The 23,251-nt window shown below is 36.2% G+C and overlaps 1 protein-coding gene across 7 annotated transcripts in view; it reads right to left on the bottom strand.

Annotated features, from left to right (window-relative positions):
* The window catches only part of MAP2K5 (mitogen-activated protein kinase kinase 5), a 112,109-nt gene that overhangs the window by 9,236 nt on the left and 79,622 nt on the right, over positions 1–23,251 (bottom strand). For 2 of the 7 annotated variants that reach the window (XM_088172727.1, XM_088172726.1), the window contains 4 exons: positions 18,166–18,222; positions 14,307–14,368; positions 10,409–10,454; positions 9,289–9,480 (listed from right to left, as the gene is read on the bottom strand). In XM_088172727.1, coding sequence (XP_088028853.1) covers positions 9,304–9,480; positions 10,409–10,454; positions 14,307–14,368; positions 18,166–18,222 — 342 coding nt within the window. In that variant the 3' untranslated portion in view covers positions 9,289–9,303. Of the gene's footprint in view, positions 1–9,288; positions 9,481–10,408; positions 10,455–14,306; positions 14,369–18,165; positions 18,223–23,251 lie in introns of those variants that run through there. The other 5 variants (XM_088172730.1, XM_088172729.1, XM_088172732.1 and 2 more) reach the window with 3 other exon arrangements.

The raw sequence follows: 23,251 nt of genomic DNA, 5'->3' as shown, positions 1-23,251 counted from the left end.
TTCCTTTTGCTCTGTCCAGGTTCTGTTCCAGCCCAGCCTCTCCAGGTAACAAATCCACACAGAAAACCAAGTCTGATTCTTTTCTATTCCTCTATATTTATAAATTCCTTTATAAATTCCCTTATAAATTCCTATATATTTACGAATTCCTCTATAAATTCCCATTTTATTCCTTTTGCTCTGTCCAGGTTCTGTTCCAGCCCAGCCTCTCCAGGTAACACATCCACACAGAAAACCAAGTCTGATTCTTTTATATTCTTATATATTTATAAATTCCTATATATTTACGAATTCCTTTATAAATTCCTATATAAATTCCTCTATAAATTCCCATTTTATTCCTTTTGCTCTGTCTAGTCTCTGTTCCAGCCCAGCCTCTCCAGGTAACAAATCCACACAGAAAACCAAGTCTGATTCTTTTCTATTCTTATATATTTATAAATTCCTATATATTTACGAATTCCTTTATAAATCCCTCAATAAATTCCTGTTTTATGCCTTTTGCTCTGTCCAGGTTCTGTTCCAGCCCAGCCTCTCCAGGTAACAAATCCACACAGAAAACCAAGTCTGATTCTTTTCCTGGGAGTTTCTGCTCCCTCCCATCCCGCTGAGCAGCTCCACTCGGGAAGTGGGGACTTTTGTTTGTTGCCTCCCTAACACACACTGTAATTAAAATGTTGATTACTAAACAGCTTAAATATTTGACAGACAATGCAGTTAAAGCCTACAGTTAGGTCAATATGTGATTTAGATTTGCCATTTAAAAACTCTCATTTAAATTTTGCATACATTAATCACTACCATACTTCAATGTTCTGATATCCACCTGACTACACTATTAAAATAAAACTTGCTGCCCCAGGGAAATCCTACTTATTCTTAATTGTTTCGAGGCTTTGATGGGCTTTTAATCTAAGATTAATTTATGCAATTTTAAATAACTCTTCTTATGATTAATAAGCTTGAAAATTAAAAGGAGTCTAAAGCAATTATAATGAGCATTTGGTCATAACCTCATTAGGAGAAGGAGTGAAGGATACAGCTCTGGAATTCTTACAAGACTACAATTTAAGGTTACTTTCACAGGAGTCAGACATAGTTCTTGAAATTGCAAAGGCAGATTAGCCTAGGTCAGCCTTACAACGATGGCTACCTAGATTAGCACACTAATGAATTTAGAATTTATCCCTCTGATGATACGTGAGACAGGGAGAAGATGACACAAACCAAAGACAAACGGGTAACACAACTGAGCACTGAAGCCCTGGGGTTATGTTTCTTCCTTATCTTCTTTTTTTTTTTTTTTTTTTGAGAAGTGCTTTTCCCCCCCCTATTATTTATTTATTTGCAGATTGACTTTCACCAAGGAATATTTAATACGATGAATTTAATTGCATCAGTTGGTTGAGTTTGGTTGAGGCACCAAAACTCTCCTGAAATTCAAGAATTTGCCCTCAAATCACGAGAGCCCCCAGGCCCGATGGATGGACCATGAGGAAGGAAAGCTGAACTCTGATCTCAACACTTCAGGAGTGACTCCTCACACCTCACCTGAATTTCCATTTTTAAGCACCAATGCGGATTCTTGATGATGATTAAAGTATTATTCTCCCAATCTTTGGACAGCTGCTGACCCCAGAACAGATCTCAGCGCCCCCACTTGTGATGTGTCAAGCTTTGGCTCCTCACCAAAGGGTCACGAGGGAATTTTTCGGGTCAGACCAGCAAGGAATCAGAGCAGCTCCTCTCCACACCACGGACCTGACCTCAAACTGCTCAGCTCCTCCTGCGGCACCCTGGGCTCGTTATTTGTCCCCTTCCCGTGGCAAAGCCTGCTCTGAAATTCCCTGCAGAGCTCAGCGATTGGCCGTGGCACAGAGGAATCTCTTTGCCCATCTGCAGATCGTCCTTCCCACGGCAGTTCTGCTTCGGATATTCGCCGTTAAACCACAAACCGTCCTTGGCGTTCCTCAGCCCCAAAACGAGCCAGCTCCCAGCTAAGGTATTTCGAATTTTGCCTCATGACTCTTTAAAACCAACCAAAGCAGGCGAAACGGAATTGGGGCTGAGTGGTGCAGGGGCTGCAGAGGAGGGATGGGCACAGTGGCCCGAGGCTGATGGACTCTGGCAACATTAGCAAGCTGTCAGCAGCAGCAGCTCCGCTCACTCCCAATGCTGGCTGCAGCATTCCAGGGATGGCAGAGGTTTGACTTTTGCCCAGCTCCGCTCTGGTTTGTGGCCTCGGTGCCAATTAGTGGCCGGAGCTCATTAGGGCTGTGCCTGGAGCTCATCTTCTGCAGGGCTTTCATCTGAAACCCACTCGGTGCCTGAGCTTCAGGAGCCGGCCGTGATGGGAATCAAAGAGTGAGGGGGGGGTTCACAAAGGGCAGAATTCACACCTGGGATTACCTGAGCTGCACCTGCAGGAGCGTCCAGAGCCCCGGCACGGGAATGGGCACGGAACAGAGCTCGTCAGCAATTAAAATCCAGAATTTCCATCGAACGAGGGCTCAGCTGCTCCCCACAGTATTCCCTTCAAATGAGGAGTAAATGTTCCCTACAGCACTTCCTGCAAATGAGGACTGAGCGTTCTCCTCGACTGGGGGAGAAGGGTGAAGAAAACAACTGCTTTCCCCCAGTCTTTCTACTTGTAAAAACCAAAAAATGTGCTAAGCAAATTACTAAGCTGAAGTAAACCGAAACAATCTCCTAAATGTTTTTCACCCAAACCTCGGAGAAGAAAACGCTGTGTGCATACACACACAAATAACAACAATTAACAAAAGCAAAAAAAAACCAAACCAAACCCAAAACAACCCCTGAAAATGATGTGGCTGGAAGCAAAAAGGGAGAATGAAACAGCTCGTACTTCGTTAGCGTTTTCGTGATGAAGTTTCTGCAAATGAACGAGTTGTTTTTAAAAGTACCACAACGATCATCCTGCATTCCACGGCTGCCTGCACGGAGTGCAAAATAACATCCCTGCCTTTGTAAAGAGACTAAAGAAAGCATCTGCAAAGGGACTAAATAAAGTCTCTGCAAAGGGACTAAATGAAGTATTAAACGATTGAGGTGGAGGTGCTGCCAAATCCCCTCGTGTGAGGAGCAGAGGAAGCTCAGGTATGAAATGATGTTGAATAAAAAGCACAGAGCCCTGCTGAAAACACAGAGGAGGCAAAATGTATCACCACTAGTTGGCTTGGGGGAAAAAAAAAAAAAAAAATAGAAATTCCTTTGAATCTCTCCCAAGGTCACTGCACAAAAACCGAGGCCACCACCATCATTTCCACGCTCGGAGCTGTATTTTAATGTAAATTTAAGGGAGCTTTTCCTGGTGGAAACCTGGCTCTGCCCAGCTCATCCCCATCTACACCAGCTGAGGGTTTTCCCCCAACCTTTCCCATCAAATCCAAGCAGGTAAATTCACATTTTTTGGGACAAGCAACTTTGTCCCATGGCCGAATTTTGGTGTTTCAACCTCAATAAAGCTCCGCGCTCCGAGCTCTGGGCCCTCCGGAGGAGAGGCCGCAGCTTAAAAAAAAAGCCAAAAAATTAAATAAATAAATAAATAAAAAAAAAAAGAAGCCACGTTTAATTTAAAAATTAGAAACTGGAGCAGGCTGTGAGCACAGAGGTTGATTGAAAGAAAATTTAAATTCCTGTCAAGCCCATTTAAACACAGGGGCCCTTCATAGGCAATTAGCTGCTCCCTGTGAAGGCTGAGCCAGGCCCGGCCTGGTCACCGCGAGGAGCCCAGAAAAATTAACTCAAATCAGGAGCTATGAAATATTTAACTCGAGTTTATCACCGCGCTTTTGGAAATGTAAACAAGACAAAAATCGATTCCTCGGTGCCCTCTAATCAATCCCCCCCCCCCAGAATGGTGAGGGCATCTGTTTCTGCTCAATTTTGTTTACTCTGGCAGATTTGCCTTAATTGCGGTTGTTTATCTCCCGTGGTCCCCGGGGCTCTAATCTCCCGATTACTAATACTTAACACTCATTTCACATCTAAAGCTACTTCTAATCCTCAACAGGTTTTTTTTTTTTTTTTTTTTTTTTTGGAGCTCTTAAAAAAATTATGGATTCGAGGGAGATATTTGTCTTTGTTGAGAAGGAGCGGGTTGGTTTGTTTTTTTTTGTTTTGTTTTGTTTTTTTTTTTTTTGCCACCCGCTACCAGCTGGGCCCAATCGTCACCAGGGATGGCGGCAACAAAGGTGCTAAAAGGTTCTTTCACAAAACCCGTCGGGAATGGCAAGAGGGGAAAAAAAAAAAAAAATGAAAAGCTTTTTGATGGGAAAAAAAAACAAAAAAACCACCCCTGAACAAGGGGGCTCTAACAGTGCAGCCAAATAAAGTTACTGTCATAATCAAGCGCTGTCAATCACAATGAAAATCCAATTAAAAAATCTTTCAGCGCGGCCCCTCTTCAGGAGAAAAATGTCTCCTATTTATATGCGGGGCTTCTTTTTTTTTTTTTTTCTCCTTTTTTTTTTTTTTTTTTTTTGTCAACTGCACAAATTAGAAAGTGGTATTAATTGATTTTTTTTTTTTTTTTTTTTTTTTTTTTTTTTTACTACTTTAGGCCCTGATCCTCCAGCTGAATTTCTGTGGATGGAAGAATGAAGCGGCACAAATCTGATTAAGGGATTTGAGGAATAATGCACACAGGTCACTAAGAAGCCATATCTCTATCTCCTGCTTTATACTCTGCTTATTCATAGGCAATTATTACTCTTATTTAATACTGCAGGAGTGTCCTGAGGTGCTAATTGGACTAGAGACCCACATGTAGCTGGTGCTGCACAAGCACCAGCCATTTTAATCTATGCAGAGCGTCTGAAGAGATTTTTTAAAAAAATGCCGATTTCTGAGCGCACAAATAAAAATTGCACGTGGGTTTCCACAGCTGCCTGTTAGAGCGAATTCCTTGAGGAATCTGGAATGGATAGAAAGGAGAGAATTCGAGATATGGGTCTTATTTCGGAGCTGCTAACAGATTTTTTTTTCTTTTTTTTTTTTTTTTTTCTTTTTTTTTCTCAGTTTTTCAAAATGAATACGTGAGGAGGACAGCTGACAGAAAACATCAACGAGGCAAATGCACAACTTCTCAATACCCGGTAATTGAAAAGATTTGCAATTCTGCTTTCCAAAAGGAGTGAGATGTAAATATTTGTCCCCGTGCCTGCAGAACTACTGAACAACCAGCAGTGCCAAATGAAACATTTGCTCAAATTAAACTGCAAAGCCCAGGAGACTCAAGGAACCAAAAAAATATCAACTGGATCCCTCTAAGCTGTTTGCCAATTTGTTTTTTGTCCAATTTCCTTAGATTTTCAACACCTCTTCGAGCCAACTGGAGCCCTTCCTTTTCACATTTCACTGGGAGTGCTGGGATTCTGGGCAGCTCCTGGGTTTGTCAGGAGGGGGGGAAAATCAGAAAATTTCTGTTTTCTGGAGGAATCAGAAATTTCTGTTTTCTGTTGGAATGGGGTGATCCCACAGCAATGGGGGCAGCAGGCACAGGATTCAAACCCCAGGGTTTGTCAGGAGGGGGAAATCAGAAAATCTCTGTTTTCTGGAGGAATCAGAAATTTCTGTTTTCTGGAGGAACTGGGTGATCCCAAGCAATGGGGGCAGCAGACACAGGATTCAAACCCCAGGGCTCAGCCCTTTAGCCCTGCCACCATCCTGCTCCTGGCTGACTGTTGGCTTTAGTGACAAAAATGAATTTCTCCATTCCCAGAGCTGATTTCTCAAAGAAGAACTCACACCCCCAAGGACAGAGATGGCTTCCCCTTCCTCTTTTTTAATTTTTTTTTTTAAATATCCTTGAACCACCTTTCCCAATTTCAGCAACGCTGCCAACTGAAGAAACACCTGAATTTTTTTTTTTTTTTTCCTCTTAAGCAACCTTGAGTAAGGAAGACAAAGAACACCCAGGCCAGGAGCACCCTGAGCCCTGCTGGGAAATCCTTGCCTCAATATAAATTCTGATTTCTCTCCAGTGCATCCAAGATTTGATCCAGAGCTCCTTGTCTGAACTGAGAGCCTGAAGATCCAGGTTTGTTATTTATATCACATTGATTTCACTTTTTCCAACCTGAACGATTCTATGTTTACAACAGCTCCAACAATTGGCTCTGTGGGATTTTTTTGGGTTTTTTTTTAATTAAAAAACCAGGAGAGAGCCTTTTCCTTCACACCTGCATGAGTTTGGTGTCTGTCAGAACCTCCCCTTGCCGTGGAGAATTGGGATGGTTGTGACATCTGCAAACAAAGCCATTCATCACAGCTCCAACACAGATAATTTAATTTTTTTTTTTTTTAAATCATCCTTGATGGGAAATCCTACCATTAAAAAAAAAAAATAAAGTACCAGAGAGGGGAAAATTCTTGGTGATTCAGCAATGATCCCAAAGATCTGGAGAGGTGCACACACCAACCAAAGCTGATCTCACAGCACCTCTGGGTGTGCTTGTGACAAAACAAAAAGTGCATCCCCAAAAAAAAAAAATCATCATCATCATCATCATCACCCAAAGCCCAGCCCAGGCTCCTCACTGCAATCACTGGGGGAAACTCTTTTATTGACAAAGCTAAGCACCAGTGCTTTATTGGCTTTATTCTGGGGCTTTAGAGCAAAATCCAGGCAGGATTATGCTGATCCTCCATTTGTTTGTTTAAACCACAAAACCACAAAAGGGTTTTGACACTGCAAATATTGTTCAGCTACCCCCTCCAATAGAAATAAAAGAAAATATTGCTACTTAGAAATCCAAGCCTCACGTTTTTAATTCCCTTCCTGTACTTGTTGGAGATGTGGGAACAGGCAGCCAAAATCCATTTTGGAGAGTGTCTTAAACATCTTAAATGTCTTAAAACATTTAAATGCACAAACTAACTGTTTATCTGGGGAAAAAAAAACCAACAAACCCAACCCAATTATGGCCAATAAAATCAGGGTGCCTGGTCTAGAGCCATTCCTGGAATGGATGCATAGGAATGGGAAATTTCAAAATTGCATTAGGCATTAAAAAGAAAGAAAATACCAAAGGAGAAGAGGTTTTCCAGCATGGCTTTGACACAGATGATACACAATTTATCACAGCACGTTTAAAAAAAAAAAAAAAATAAAATATCAAGGTAAGAAAGGAGAAAAAGCTCCCAGTCAGGTGTAAAATTTGACAACTCGAAGAAAAAAAAATCATTAAATCTGTGCAAAAGTGATGGAGTGCAGGAAGTGAGTGAATCCTCTCCCTGCCCAATTCTTCCTTGAGGAATCCTAAAAGCTGTGCCTGAAGGGAATTTCCTAAAAGGGAATAATTGCTCCATTCCTGACTTTTGATCTTTCAAATCCCATTTCTTTACATAAAAACCCTCACGACCAGCCTGAACACGGAGCTCGACGCCGCACTAACAACAACAACAACAAAAACCCAAAAAAACCAAAAAAACCCCTCAGCAATCCCACAAAAAAAAAAAAAAAAAAAATCCCCACCAATCTCTACAGAAGCACAGGCTGAGTTTGCAGCTAAAAGAAAAGATTTTAAACAATTACCAGAGCAGGGCAGTGATATCATAAAGGCAATTTCTGCACCAGCTCCTTGTCTGCAACTCTCCCCCTGCCTCTGAAGAGCTAGAACAGATAATAACTATTAGTAAATCAAACTCCTGCAATATCCAGCTGTGTCTCCCACATTTACATACAGATAGAATGGGTATATGTTTTTAATATGGATTTTTTTTTTTTTTTTTTTTTTTTTTTTCCCCCTCTCTCTCTCGTCGCCACAGCTGAAGTGCAAGCTTACAAAGGAGGAGCAGAACGGGAATGGAATCAGCGTGAGATAATAATAAAAAAAAAAAAATAAAAAAAAAAAAAAAAAAGTGGTCAGGATAAAGTATTAAGGCAAGGATTGATCTCAAAGAGGGTGGTGGTGGTGGGGGGATGTTGCTTTTCTCTGACCCGATTGCTTACTATGCATAGATTCCATTAAATAGAGCTTAGAATGGGGAGATTCAGGGGAAATGCCATAAATCCATCCCCCAGCTCGCCGTGCTTCCCTGCATCCCGCCCGTGACAAAAAAAACAAAAAACAAAAAAAAAAACAAAAAAAAACGGTGCAACCTGCCCAGCACAAAATCCTCACAAAGCCACGGTGCTCCCCACACCCCCAGAGCCACGAGAACTACTGGTTCTGGCCAAAAAAAAATAAAAAAAATAAATAAAACAAGGGTGAAAGGGAAAAAAAAATGTGGGTACAGAAGAATGGGTGAGGGTTTCGCGTTAGGGAGGAGGGTTCTGGTCAAAAACACAAGTGGAAAGGGGAAAAAAAATTCTGTGTACAGAAGATTTGGGGAGGTTTTTGTGTTAGAGAGGAAAGTTCTGGCCAAAAACCAAAGGGCAAATAGAGAAAAATTTCTTGGTTTAGAATTAATGAGATTTTCATGTTAGAGAGGAGGGTTCTGGTAAAATACCCAAGTGGAAAAGGGAAAAAAACTCTTTGTGCAGAAGAATTGGTGAAGTTTTTGTGTTAGAGAGGCAAATTCTGGCAAAAAACTCAAGTGCAAATAGAGAAAAATTTCTTGGCATAGAATTAATGAGATTTTCATGTTAGAGAGGAGGATTCTGGTAAAAAACCCAAGTGGAAAAGGGAAAAAAATCTCTTTATACAGAGGAATTAATGAGATTTTTCATGTTAAAAGGGTGAATTCTGGCCAAAAACCCAAGTGGAAAAGGGAAAAATTTCACTGTATAGAATTGGTGAAGTTTTTGTGTTAGAGAGGAAATTTCTGGCCAAAAACTCAAGTGCAAATAGAGAAAAATTTCTTGGTATAGAATTAATGAGATTTTCATGTTAGAGAGGTGGGTTCTGGTAAAAAAAACCAAGTGGAAAAGGGGAAAAATTTCTTTGTACAGAAGAATTAATGAGATTTTCGTGTTAGGTGGGTTCTGGTAAAAAAACCCAAGTGGAAAATGGAAAAAAAATCTCTTTATACAGAAGAATTAATGAGATTTTTCATGTTAGAGAGGAAAGTTCTGGCCAAAAACCCAAGTTCAAATAGAGAAAAATTTCTTGGTATAGAAATAATGAGATTTTTCAGGTTAAAGGGGTGAATTCTGGCCAAAAAAAACCCAAGTGGAAAAGTGAAAAATTTCTTTGTACAGAAGAATTAATGAGATTTTCGTGTTAGAGAGGCAAATTCTGGCAAAAAAAACAACAAAAAAAGGAAATAGAGAGGATTCTCCAATATTTGGATGCTGTGAAAATGCCCTAAAATCCCTTTAATTCAGGAAGAAAATCAAGCAAAAATTTGCAATATTTCGATTTTCTCCGTGTGTTTCGTACCCAGCAAATTAATTAGAGAAATTTTGGAGTTGTAGAAAAGGGAAGGAAGGAAATATTTAAAAAAAAAAAAAAAAAATTCAAAATATCTGAGCTGGCTCAGAGAGGAGGGGTGATGAGAATCCAGAAATGGCTGTAAATAGGAATTAATTAATAATTAATTAATAATTAATTAATAATTAATTAATTAATGGAAATAATGATAATTATCAGCACAAGAAATGGAGCCCGAGAACATTTCCATGGCCACCCCTCCCCAAATTTCCTCTTTTTTTTTTTTTGTTTTCTCCTGATTGAATTTTATATCAACATCCCTAAAAACAGAGCTTCTTGCATTTCATTAAAATGGGAATTTTTTTTTCATTAAAATGAGATTTTTAAAATTTTTTTTTTCATTAAAATGAGATTTTTTTTTCATTAAAATGAGAATTTTTTTTCCATTAAAATGAGAATTTTTTTTCCATTAAAATGAGAATTTTTTCCATTAAAATGAGATTTTTTTTTATTTTTTATTTTCACTAGAAGGAGATTTTTTTCATTAAAATTAGATTTTTTTCATTAAAATTAGATTTTTTCATTAAAATGAGAATTTTTTTCATTAAAATGAGAATTTTTTTTTCCATTAAAATGAGATTTTTAAAATTCTTTTTCCCATTAAAATGAAATTTTTTAACTCCACTTTCTCTTTTCCAATCTTCACATTCTGACAAATGATTGACCTACAATAATAATAATAATAATAATAATAATAATAATAATTATTATTATTATTATTATTATTATTATTATTATTATTATTACTATTTTTAGTAATTTTTATTTGGATTTATATTTGGATTTTTATTTGGATTTATATTTGGATTTATATTTGGATTTTTATTTGGATTTATATTTGGAATTTTATTTGGATTTATATTTGGATTTATATTTGATGGAATTGCTGCACAAGAAAAGAAATTCACTGAAAAAAACGCAAGGAAAAAAAATAGAAAAATTGAAATTTTTATAGAAAGAACCAAAAAAAAATAAAATTCCAAGTGAGGTTTTGAGGTTTCACTCACCATTAAATCCTCAGGTGCCGGCCTCTCCTTGGGCTGCTTCTTCATGCTGCAGGAAAGAAAGATTTGGAATATTTTAATATTGAATATTTCAATATTGGATTGAAATTCAGAATATTGAAATAGTGAATGGTTTTCCTTTAAATCCCTAAATATTGAATTGTTTAATTTGAAACATTTCAATATCGAATTGAAATTTGGAATATTTCAATATTGAATTGTTTTCTTTTAAATCCTTCAATATTGAATTGTTTAATTTGAAATATTTCAGTATTGAATTGTCCCATTTGAAATATTTCAATATTGAATTGAAATTCAGAATATTTCAATATTGAATTGTTTTCTTTTAAATCCCTAAATATTGAATTGTCCCATTTGAAACATTTCAATATTGAATTGTCCCATTTGAAATATTTCAAGATTGAATTGAAATTTGGAATATTTAAAAATTGAATTGAAATTTGAAATATTTAAAAATTGAGTTGAAATTCGGAATATTTCAATATTGAATTGAAATTTGAAATATTTCAATATTGAATTGTCCCATTTGAAATATTCAAAAATTGAATTGAAATTTGAAATATTTCAATATTGAATTGAAATTTGAAATATTTAAATATTGAATTGTTATCTTTTAAATCCTTCAATATTGAATTGTTTAATTTGAAATATTTAAGTATTGAATTGTCTCATTTGAAACATTTAAATATTAAATAGAAATTTGGAATATTTCAATATTGAATTGTCTCATTTGAAATATTTCAATATTGAATTGAAATTTGGAATATTTCAATATTGAATTGTTTTCTTTTAAATCCCTAAATATTGAATTGTCCCATTTGAAACATTTCAATATTGAATTGTCCCATTTGAAATATTTCAATATTGAATTGAAATTCAGAATATTGAAATATTGAATTGAAATTTGAAATATTCAAAAATTGAATTGTCCCATTTGAAATATTTCAATATTGAATTGAAATTTGGAATATTTCAATATTGAATTGTTTTCTTTTAAATCCTTCAATATTGAATTGTCCCATTTGAAATATTTCAATATTGAATTGAAATTCGGAATATTTAATGTTGGGCTCCTGCAAACAATCCCGTTTCAATTTTTTTGGTTGTTTTTATTTTTATTTAATTTAATTAATTAATTAATATATTTACTTATATATATTTATATATATATTTATTTATTTTTATATTTATTATTTTTAGATATATATTTATTTATTTATATATATATATAATTTTTTTTTTCAAGCAGATCCCCCCCAGCTGCACAGCACAGCTAATAAACCACTGGCTAGTAATTAATTAATTAATTAATTAATTAATTTTTTTTTGGGAGCAATTAAGGACCCAATTTCCCTTCTCCTACCAAGAACCCCGAGCCCCTCCAACCATTCAGCCCCCAAATTGTGAGCCACCATTTTTTAAAAAAAATTATTTAATTAAAAAAAAAAATTATTTAATTTTTTTAAATTTTTATTTAATTTTTTAAATTTTATCTATTGAGTTTTTAATTTTTATTTAATTTCTTAAAATTTTATTTAATTTTAAAAATTTTATTTATTTTTTTAAAAATTTTTGTTTCATTTTTAATATTTTATCTGATTTTTCAAAAATTTTATTTAATTTTTAAAAAAATTTATTTATTTATTTTTTATTTTTTTATTTAATTTTAAAAATTTTATTTATTGAGTTTTTAATTTTTATTTAATTTTTCAAAATTTTATTTATTTTTAAAAAAAATTTATTTAATTTTTTAAAAATTTTATTTATTTATTTTCAAATTTTTATTTAATTTTGTTAAAATTTTATTTAATTTTTTTAAAATTTTATTTATTTTTTAAAAATTTTATTTATTTATTTTTTAATTGTTACTTAATTTTTTAAAATTTTATTTAATTTTTTAAAATTTTTATTTAATTTTAAAAATTGTATTTAATTTTTTTTTAAAAATTATTTATTTATTTTTCATTTTTATTTCACTTTTTTAAAATTTTATTTAATTTTTAAAAATTTTATTTAATTTTTAAAAATTTTTATTTATTTATTTTTATTTTTTAATTTAATTTTTTAAAAGATTTTATTTAATTTTTTTTTTTTTAAATTTTCTCAATCTCTTGGAAGTGAATTTTGGATTTTGAGGGTTTTGGGGCAGGGAAAAAGAGAAATTTTTTTTTTTTTCATTTTTTCTTTTCATTTCATTTTCATTTTTATGAAAATTATTCAATTTTAAGGACGGCGAATCCACCCAGTGGCAGGTGGGAAAATTGAAATTTTCAAGTAAAAAATCGAAAATTTAAAGTAAAAAAATTGAAATTTTCAAGTAAAAAATCGAAAATTTAAAGTAAAAAAAATCGAAATTTTCAAGTAAAAAAAAATCGAAATTTTCAAGTAAAAAAAATTGAAATTTTCAAGTAAAAAAATCGAAATTTTCAAGGAAAAAAAATTGAAATTTTAAAGTAAAAAAATTGAAATTTTCAAGTAAAAAATCGAAAATTTAAAGTAAAAAAAAAATTGAAATTTTCAGGTAAAAAAAAATCGAAATTTTCAAGTAAAAAAAATTGAAATTTTCAAGTAAAAAAATCGAAATTTTCAAGGAAAAAAAATTGAAATTTTAAAGTAAAAAAATTGAAATTTTCAAGTAAAAAAATCGAAATTTTCAAGGAAAAAAAATTGAAATTTTAAAGTAAAAAAAATCGAAATTTTCAAGTAAAAAAATCGAAATTTTAAAGTAAAAAAAAATCGAAATTTTCAGGTAAAAAAAATGAAATTTTCAAGTAAAAAAAATTGAAAATTTCAAGTAAAAAAATTTGAAATTTTAAAGTAAAAAATCGAAATTTTAAAGTAAAAAATCGAAATTTTCAAGTAAAAAATCGAAATTTTAAAGTAAAAAAATTGAAATTTTCAAGTAAAAAAAATTGAAATTTCAAGTAAAAAAAAATTGAAATTTTCAGGTTAAAAAAAATCGAAATTTTAAAGTAAAAAAAAATTGAAATTTTTAAGTAAAAAAATTGAAATTTTAAAGTAAAAAAAATTGAAATTTTCAAGTAAAAAAATCGAAATTTTAAAGTAAAAAAATCGAAATTTTCAAGTAAAAAAATTGAAATTTTCAAGTAAAAAAAATTCGAAATTTTCAAGTAAAAAAATCGAAATTTTAAAGTAAAAAATCGAAATTTTCAAGTAAAAAAAATCGAAATTTTCAAGTAAAAAAAAATCGAAATTTTAAAGGAAAAAAATCGAAATTTTAAAGGAAAAAAATCGAAATTTTCAGGTAAAAAAGTCGAAATTTTAAAGTAAAAAAAAATTGAAATTTTCAAGTAAAAAAATCGAAATTTTCAAGTAAAAAAAATCGAAATTTTCAAGTAAAAAATCGAAATTTTCAAGTAAAAAAATCGAAATTTTAAAGTAAAAAAAATCGAAATTTTAAAGTAAAAAATCGAAATTTTCAAGTAAAAAAATCGAAATTTTCAAGTAAAAAAACCCGAAATTTTATAGTAAAAAATCGAAATTTTATAGTAAAAAATCGAAATTTTCAAGTAAAAAACCGAAATTTTCAAGGAAAAAATCGAAATTTTCAAGGAAAAAAATTGAAAATTTAAAGTAAAATAATCGAAAATTTAAAGTAAAAAAATCGAAATTTTCAGGTAAAAAAATCGAAATTTTCAAGTAAAAAAAAAATCGAAATTTTCAAGGAAAAAAATTGAAAATTTCAAGTAAAAAAATCGAAATTTTAAAGCAAAAAACCGAAATTTTCAAGTAAAAAAAATCGAAATTTTCAAGTTAAAAAAAAAATAAATTAATTCCTCAGAAGGCAATGGATCCGCCGGGATAATTTGATAGGAAATAATTAAAAAATAATAAAAAATCAAACCCGAACCGAGCTCACCATTGAGTGATGAAGTGAACGAAGGGCTCCGAGAATTCCCCGGCTGGCAGCACCGGCGACTCCTGACACAACGATTGCCATTTTTGGAGGGAGAAAGAAAAAGAAAATATTTATTACATTTCGCCAAAAAAATCCCAAAACCCTACCAAAAATAAAAAAAAAATTAAAAAAAAAAATTAAAAAAAAAGAAAAAAAACCCAAAACAAGGAAAAAAAACCCCAAAATTCCCTTTTTTTTTTTTCCACGCAGTGTTCGAGAGAATAAAGGCCCAAATTCTTTAGTGGATGTGCTATAAAACACCCCAAAAAAAACCCCCAAAAAATCAGAAAAAAACCCCAAAAACCAAGGAAAAAAAACCCCAAAATTCCCCTTTTTTTGCACAAAGGGTTCGAGGGAAGAAAATACAAATTCATTGGAGGATGTGCTATAAAACACCCCAAAAAAAAACCCAAAAATCAGAAAAAAACCCAAAAAACAAAGAAAAAACCCCCCAAAAATCAGAAAAAAACCCCCAAACCAGGGAAAAAAACCCCAAATTCCCCTTTTTTTTCCCAAGCAGTGTTCGAGAGAATAAAGGCCCAAATTCATTGGAGGATGTGCTATAAAACACCCAAAAATCAGAAAAAAAAACCCCAAAAAACAAGGAAAAAAACCCCCCAAAAATCAGAAAAAAACCCCAAAACCAAGGAAAAAAACCCAAAATTCCCTTTTTTTTCCCAAGCAGTGTTCGAGAGAATAAAGGCCCAAATTCTTTGGAGGATGTGCTATAAAACACCCCCAAAAAACCAAAAAAAATCAGAAAAAAACCCCAAAAACCAAGGAAAAAACCCCCAAAAATCAGAAAAAAAACCCCCAAAACCAAGGAAAAAAAACCCAAATTCCCCTTTTTTCGCATGCAGTGTTCGAGAGAATAAAGGCCCAAATTCTTTGGAGGATGTGCTATAAAACACCCCAAAAATCAGAAAAAAAAACCCCAAAACCAAGGAAAAAAACCCCCAAAAATCAGAAAAAAACCCCAAACCAAGGAAAAAAAACCCCAAAATTCCCCTTTTTTCCCCAAGCAGTCTTCGATAGAATAAAGGCACAAATTCTTTGGAGGATGTGCTATAAAACACCCCAAAAAAAACCCCAAAAATCAGAAAAACCCCCAAAAAACAAGATAAAAACCCCCAAAAATCAGAAAAAAACCCCAAAACCAAGGAAAAAACCCCCAAATTCCCCTTTTTTTCCCAAGCAGTGTTCGAGAGAATAAAGGCCCAAATTCTTTGGAGGATGTGCTATAAAACACCCCAAAAAATTAAAAAAAACTAGGAAAAAACCCCCAAAATCAGAAAAAAAACCCAAAACCAAGGAATAAAAACCCTAAAACCAAGGAATATAAACCCTAAAATCAGAAAAAAACCCAAAAAACCAAGAAAGAAACCCCCCAAAAAATCAGAAAAAAACCCAAAAAACCAAGAAAGAAACCCCCCAAAAAATCAGAAAAAAACCCAAAACAAGATAAAAAACCCCAAAAAACAAGAAAAAAACCCCAAAAAACCAAGGAAAAAACCCCCAAATTCCCCTTTTTTTTGCACACAGGGCTCGAGGGAAGAAAATACAAATTCATTGGAGGATGTGCTATAAAACACCCCGAAAAAACCCCAAAAATCAGAAAAAAAACCCCAAAAAACAAGGAAAAAACCCCCAAAAATCAGAAAAAAACCCCCAAACCAAGGAAAAAACCCTAAAATTCCCCTTTTTTTCCCAAGCAGTGTTCGATATAATAAAGGCCCAAATTCTTTGGTGGATGTGCTATAAAACACCCCAAAAATCAGAAAAAAAAACCCCAAAACCAAGGAAAAAACCCCCCAAAAATCAGAAAAAAACCCCAAAACCAAGGAAAAAAACCCCAAAATTCCCTTTTTTTTTCCCAAGCAGTGTTCGAGAGAATAAAGGCCCAAATTCATTGGAGGATGTGCTATAAAACACCCCCCAAAAAACCCCCAAAAATCAGAAAAAAACCCCAAAAACCAAGGAAAAAACCCCCAAAAAATCAGAAAAAAACCCCAAAACGAAGGAAAAAAACCCCAAAATTCCCTTTTTTTTTGCACGCAGTGTTCGAGAGAATAAAGGCCCAAATTCTTTGGAGGATGTGCTATAAAAAAAAAGCGAATTTTGAACTAATGAGTATTACACAATGGCTAAAAACATGTGGAAAGACACTGAGGGGAGGTGAAAAAAGGACAATGATCGCCACAGGGTAAAAAAAGGAAGGTAGGGAAAGTGTAAATGAGAAATTAATGATTATTTAAGTAACACACAAATGGTCTTGTAATTAACAAAGAGCTGCGAAATTATTCTTGTGTTGACCTTTGTTTCTTTGGCTGCGTTCGTTATTTATTTACACTCGTGTTTATTTACACTTATTCATTCTCCTTCTCGCTTTTATTCGCTGCGCGATTTTTTGAAAAGGGGAAAGGGAGGGATTTGTAGAAGAAAAAAAATGGAATTAAAAAAAATAATAATAAAAGGAGAAAAAAGAAGGAAAAAAAGGAAAAAATAAGAAAATTTAAAAAAAGAATAAAAAAAAGAAGGGAAAAAAGAAGGGAAAAAAAGAAAAGGAAAAAAAAAGAAGGAAAAAAAGGAAAAAAAAGGAAAAAAAAATTTAAAAAAAAGAATTAAAAAAAGAAGGGAAAAAAAGAAGGAAAAAAAAAGGAAAAAAAAGGAAAAAAAAAGAAGGAAAAAAAGGGAAAAAAATAAGAAAATTAAAAAAAATAATAAAAGAAAAAAAAAGAAGGAAAAAAAAGAAAAAATAAGAAAATTAAAAAAAAGAATAAAAGAAAAAAAAAAAAGAAGGGAAAAAAATAGGAAAAAAAGAAGGAAAAAAAAGGAAGGAAAATAAAAAGAAGGAAAAAAAAAGAAGGAAAAAAAAAGAAGGAAAAAAAAAGGAAAAAAATAAGAAAACTAAAAAAAATAATAAAAGAAAAAAAAAGAAGGGAAAAAAATAGGAAAAAAAAAGGAAAAAAAAAAGAAGGAAAAAAAAAGAAAAGGAAAAAAAAGAAAAGAAAAAAAAAGAAAAGGAAAAAAAAAAAGAAAAAAAAAAAAGAAAAGGGAAAAAAAAAAAAAAAAGACGAAGCGGGGTTTACCGAGCCAGTAGTAGAAAACAACCGGTATTTATGGAAGAGGAAAAAAAAAAAAATAAAATAAAAAAAAAAAAAAAAAAGATTCCAAACAGCGAGGCCATTTGCAAAGCGGGGCTTTAGGAAATTTCGGAGTTTTTTTTTTTTTTTGCGGCGGTGCCAGAGAAGCTCGGGCGCGTTTGCGGCGGAAAAGCCGAGGGTGGAAAAATGAAATTAGCGGAGCTCACTTCGCCTCTGTCATCTCATTAACCCCTCCAGTGGGAACGAGAGCGCCGCATCAAACGCGCAGCTGCAAACGGCTCCTTCTCATCTATTCTCGTTTGCTATTAAAAATACCTTTCGGCGCCTTTTTTTTTAATTTTTTTTTTATTATTATTATTTTTTTTTTTTTTTTTCCCCTCCTCCTTGACGCCCCCGCGATGTATGATCCACGCACCTATCGAAATTAACGAAAGGAATGAGTTCCTTTTTAATCTCGCTGTGCTTTTGGAGTGTTTTTGGCCATTTGGATGAGCGATATATCATTACATCCAACCTTGCAACGCTGCAGGCGACGAGCTCGGGCGGCGTGCAGCGTTTGGTGGGAGCCAAACAATTTCTCTAGCACACAACTGTGTCAAATGCATGCATGTATTCATTAAGGGGAGAGGGATGGAGGGGGGGGAAAAAAAATGGCTTTGATGTGGTCGGGAAAAAAAAAAAAAAGGAAAAAAAGAAAAAAAAAATGATAAAAGCACCTCTGCGATGTGAGTGCCATTATCGATGGTGGCAGATAGACACGACTGCAGAGCCTCCTGTGTGATTAGTAAATATACATATAATTGCTGTGGCCAATTATCAGAAAAAATGAGATCGGTAATTACAAGAGAGAAAATTAACTAGAACTCTTATTAAGGCTTTGTTTCCAATCCGAACGATTGGAAACCGCTGGAAAAAAAAAAAAAAAAAAAAATACAATTAAATCCCGAGTAGCTGAGGAGTAAAAAGGAGAAGCCCAAAATGGCTCGACGATTTTCAAAGAGTTCCATTAAATACGAGGAGAGCTGGAGAGAAAGTGGCCAAATTTCCCTTTGAACTCGGGCAGGCTGAGGGAGAGGTGATTGTTCCCAAACTTGGGAGATGACAGCAATGCAGGGGAGGTTCCTGTCACACACATCGGCAGCTCAATTAAACTTTCTCCACTTCAAAGAACTGCCCAGGAAAATTATCTCTGTTAATATAAAAAACAAAAAAACCCCAAAAAACCAAAAAAAAACCCACGGGGGGAAAGGCCAGCCTGGCTCAGGCAGAGCTGGATTTGCCTCTCCCCATCCTCTCCTCCTGGCCAGCAGAGCCCTCCTGGGCTTCTCCCTGAAACCACTGGGATGGACCCATGGGTGACACCGGGATGGATCCATGGGTGACACCGGGATGGACCCATGGGTGACACTGGGATGGATCCATGGGTGACACCGGGATGGACCCATGGGTGACACCGGGATGGGTCCATGGGTGACACTGGGATGGGTCCATGGGTGACACCGGGATGGACCCATGGGTGACACCGGGATGGACCCATGGGTGACACTGGGATGGACCCATGGGTGACACCGGGATGGACCCATGGGTGACACCGGGATGGATCCAGGGGTGACACTGGGATGGGTCCATGGGTGACACTGGGATGGACCCATGGGTGACACTGGGATGGATCCATGGGTGACACTGGGATGGATCAATGGGTGACACTGGGATGGGTCCATGGGTGACACTGGGATGGATCCATGGGAGACACTGGGATGGGTCCATGGGTGACACTGGGATGGACCCATGGGTGACACCGGGATGGATCCAGGGGTGACACTGGGATGGATCCAGGGGTGACACTGGGATGGGTCCATGGGTGACACTGGGATGGATCCAGGGGTGACACTGGGATGGGTCCATGGGTGACACTGGGATGGACCCATGGGTGACACTGGGATGGACCCATGGGTGACACTGGGATGGATCAATGGGTGACACTGGGATGGGTCCATGGGTGACACTGGGATGGACCCATGGGTGACACGGGGATGGATCCATGGGTGACACGGGGATAAACCCAAAAGGGACACTCTGGAATCGCTCAGGGCACAGAATTTATGGGATAAACCCAAAAGGGACACTCTGGAATCGCTCAGGGCACAAAATCCATGGGATAAACCCAAAAGGGACACTCTGGAATCACTCAGGGCACAAAATCCATGGGATAAACCCAAAAGGGACACTCTGGAATCGCTCAGGGCACAGAATTTATGGGATAAACCCAAAAGGGACACTCTGGAATCGTTCCAGGCACAGAATTTATGGGATAAACCCAAAAGGGACACTCTGGAATCGCTCAGGGCACAGAACCCCCGGTTCACCATCCCCTGGGGACCCGGCCGTGCTCACCAATCCAGCCCTGGTCGGTTTTTTTGGTTTTTTTTTCCACTAAAACTCCATTTGAGGAGCTTTTTCCCAAGCCAAGCCTCCCTCCGGAGCTGCCAGCTGAGCTCAGCCCGGGCTGCGGGGCCGGGCCGGGCACTTCACACTCATTTGGGAGGTGATAATTTCTGCAATCACACGAAATTCCCAGCCACAATCCACAAAAAGCTCATTATGGCACGGGAGGAGAAACCCGTGAGCCGCCACTCCGGTTATTCCAAACCCTCCGGGCTCAGCCAGGAAAAGGGGAGAAGTTGTTCCAATATCAGCATTAAAAAAAAAAAAAATTTTAAAAAAAAATGGACTGTGCAGCACTGGGCTTCTGCATAAGGAAATTTCACCTGGGTGGAAGGAAATGTTAAATCCTGGGGTTTTTTTCCCCATTTTTTTGGGGCATATTTTTCTGTTTTATTCAGGTATTTGATCTGTCCGGGCTGGTTTGCTCCGAGGAGCTGGGGAAGGGATTTTGTGTGGAGGGCTGGAGATGGACACAGGCTGGGAAAGGACATGGAGCCAAACCGAGGATTTCAGTGGCCACAGATTTATCAAATATCTGCCTGAAAAAAAAAAACCCAATTTTGGGAGGCTCAAAGAAATGAAGGCTGAATCTCGAGGACACCCCCACCAGACCGGGATGCTGCTTTTGTATCCTGAGGTTTCCCAGATGTTGTCTGACACTCCAAGAAATGGGAATAAAGGGAAATAAAGCAAAGCCACACATCTGTACCCAGCCTGAGTGAACGCTGATTTCCCCACCCACAACAGAAAACCACACTACAGAGGGGAAAAAAAAGGAGAAATCCAAGATTTTAAAGGAGTGAGGAACAGATATTTCCCATTTTGGCTGGGAAATGTTTCTTTTCTTTCCAGAGCTTTGGACCAGGATGAGAAAGGCCTGGATAGTGGGGATGGTGCCAAAATGGCTGGGAAGACACAGAGGGCTCTGAGGATCCCCTGGGACATCATTCCCAGGACTGGCTGCATCCCTAAAACCCAAACATTTCCACAGCTGGGATCAAGACCCAAACATTTCCACAGCTGGGATCAAGACCCAAACATTTCCACAGCTGGGATCAAGACCCAAACATTTCCACAGCTGGGATGTGCTGCAGGAAAAGATCCAAGAAACATTTCCACAAATGGGATCTCCTGCAGAAGATGCAAGCAACATTTCCACAACTGGGATCTGCTGAAGGAGACCTAATCAATATTTCCATAACTGGGATTTGCTGCAGGAAATTCAAACAATAATTCCATAATTGGGATCTGCTGCAAAAGATCCAAACAACATTTCCACAACTGGGATCAAGATCCAAACATTTCCACAGCTGGGATGTGCTGAAGGAGACCTAAGCAATATTTCCATAACTGGGATTTGATCTAATCAATATTTCCACAACTGGGATCTGCTGTAGGAAATACAAACAACATTTCCACATCTGGGACGTTCTGAAGGAAATCCAAACAAGATTTCCAGAGCTGGGATCTCCTGCAGGAAAAGATCCAAACAAGATTTCCACATCTGGGATCTCCTTCAGGAAAAGATCCAAACATTTCCATATCTGGGATGTGCTGCAGGAAATCCAAACAAGATTTCCACATCTGGGCCGTGCTGCAGGAAATCCAAACAAGATTTCCACATCTGGGATCTCCTGCAGGAAAAGCTCCAAACATTTCCACATCTGGGCCGTGCTGCAGGAAATCCAAACAAGATTTCCACATCTGGGATCTCCTGCAGGAAAAGATCCAAACATTTCCACATCTGGAATGTGCTGCAGGAAATCCAAACAAGATTTCCACATCTGGAATGTGCTGCAGGAAATCCAAACAAGATTTCCACATCTGGGATCTCCTGCAGGAAATCCAAACAAGATTTCCACATCTGGAATGGGCTGCAGGAAATACAAACAAGATTTCCACATCTGGGCCGTGCTGCAGGAGGAGTCCAGAGCAGCCTCTGGCTCCTCCACACCAACCGTGCACACCGAGCCAGGGAAGGGCAAGAGGGAAAAAAAAAAAACCCCCAAAAAAAACCAAACCAAAACAAAAAAACCCCAACTTTGAGTGATGCCTTTGCCTCGTGAATAATGAACAGTTCAGGGAGGTCAAGCCATTACAAGTGAAACCGTTTAATTATTAATTATGCACAATCCCTGAGCAAAAAGGACAAGTTGAGAATGTTTAATGGGGGCTAACTCCGACTGGACCCTCCCTTGGCACTCCGTTATTAGCACTTGTCACCAAGGTGCTCAGGCAGAAAAACAAAAACACAGCAGCAGAAAATCCGAGCTGGACGAGGAGGAGGAGGAGGAGGAGGAGGAAGGGCTTTAAACTCCCAAACACTGCTCCTAATATTGAATTTCGAGAGTGCCAGGGCTCTGGAATGAACTTTATTGACTTGCCTGGGGTCAGGGGAAGGCACATTATCCAAATGAGGGAATGGGAACGCTGCACAATCCCTGCCGTGCCAGGGCAGGAATTACATCGGACCCCGAGCTTCCTTTTTTAAATTTTTTAATTTTTTTTAATTTTTTTAGAATTTTTTTCCCCCTCACAGGTCTGAACAAAAGAAGAGAGAAGCTCTAAGAGCACGTCCAGAAGGAATCCTTTGGAATATTTGCAATATGAGCCTGAATTACAGATCCTCATTTATTCATCCAAAGGATTGTTTGGAAATTTCTCCTGCTGTTTGATCTCCCAAAGCAGAGCAGCTACTGAGGCTCACGAAATTAAAAAAAAAAAAATAAAATCCAGAAAATTCACAAATCAGCACCTCCATCCTTCTCCTGTCCAGTTTGCAGCTTCACACGGATAAGCTCAAGAAGAAAATTCAACAGATGCAGTTTGGAGCTGCTTATTTTTAATTTTCTTTTCTTTTTTTTTTTTTTTTAATTGGAAACACTCTCGTGTCAATGAAATTTGGGAGTCACTGCTGAGTGGCAACAAACAGCAAAAACCCTCAGGCTTTGCACACCCTCAGGGTCTTAACACACCATTTTTTTTTGAGAGTGAAATCTTTTCTCAGAACACATTTAAATGTCTGAGATGTATCAAAAAGGGGAAATTTCAATGTCTGATATTTATCAGAAATGAGAAATTTTTCCTCAAGGAGAAATCCCAAACCTGCCTGAGTGAAAAACCAGAATCTCAACTGAGATTTATCAGAAATTAGAAATTTTTCCTAAAGGGGAAATCAGGCTTTGCACACCCTCAGGGTCTTACCTAACACACAATTTTTGAGTGAAATCTTTTCTCAGAACACATTTCAATGCCTGAGATGGATCAGAAATCAGAATTTTTTCCTGTTTTTCCCCCTCAGCCCGGGCTGTGCAGAAGGAGCTGCCACGGGAGGGAATTTTCCAGCAAAGCTCAGCT

Source organism: Sturnus vulgaris, chromosome 13 (assembly GCF_052056855.1).
Source record: "Sturnus vulgaris isolate bStuVul1 chromosome 13, bStuVul1.hap1, whole genome shotgun sequence".
Classification (NCBI taxonomy): domain Eukaryota; kingdom Metazoa; phylum Chordata; class Aves; order Passeriformes; family Sturnidae; genus Sturnus; species Sturnus vulgaris.
Note: the sequence above shows the minus strand (reverse complement) of the source record. Positions and strands in the feature narration are given on the sequence as shown.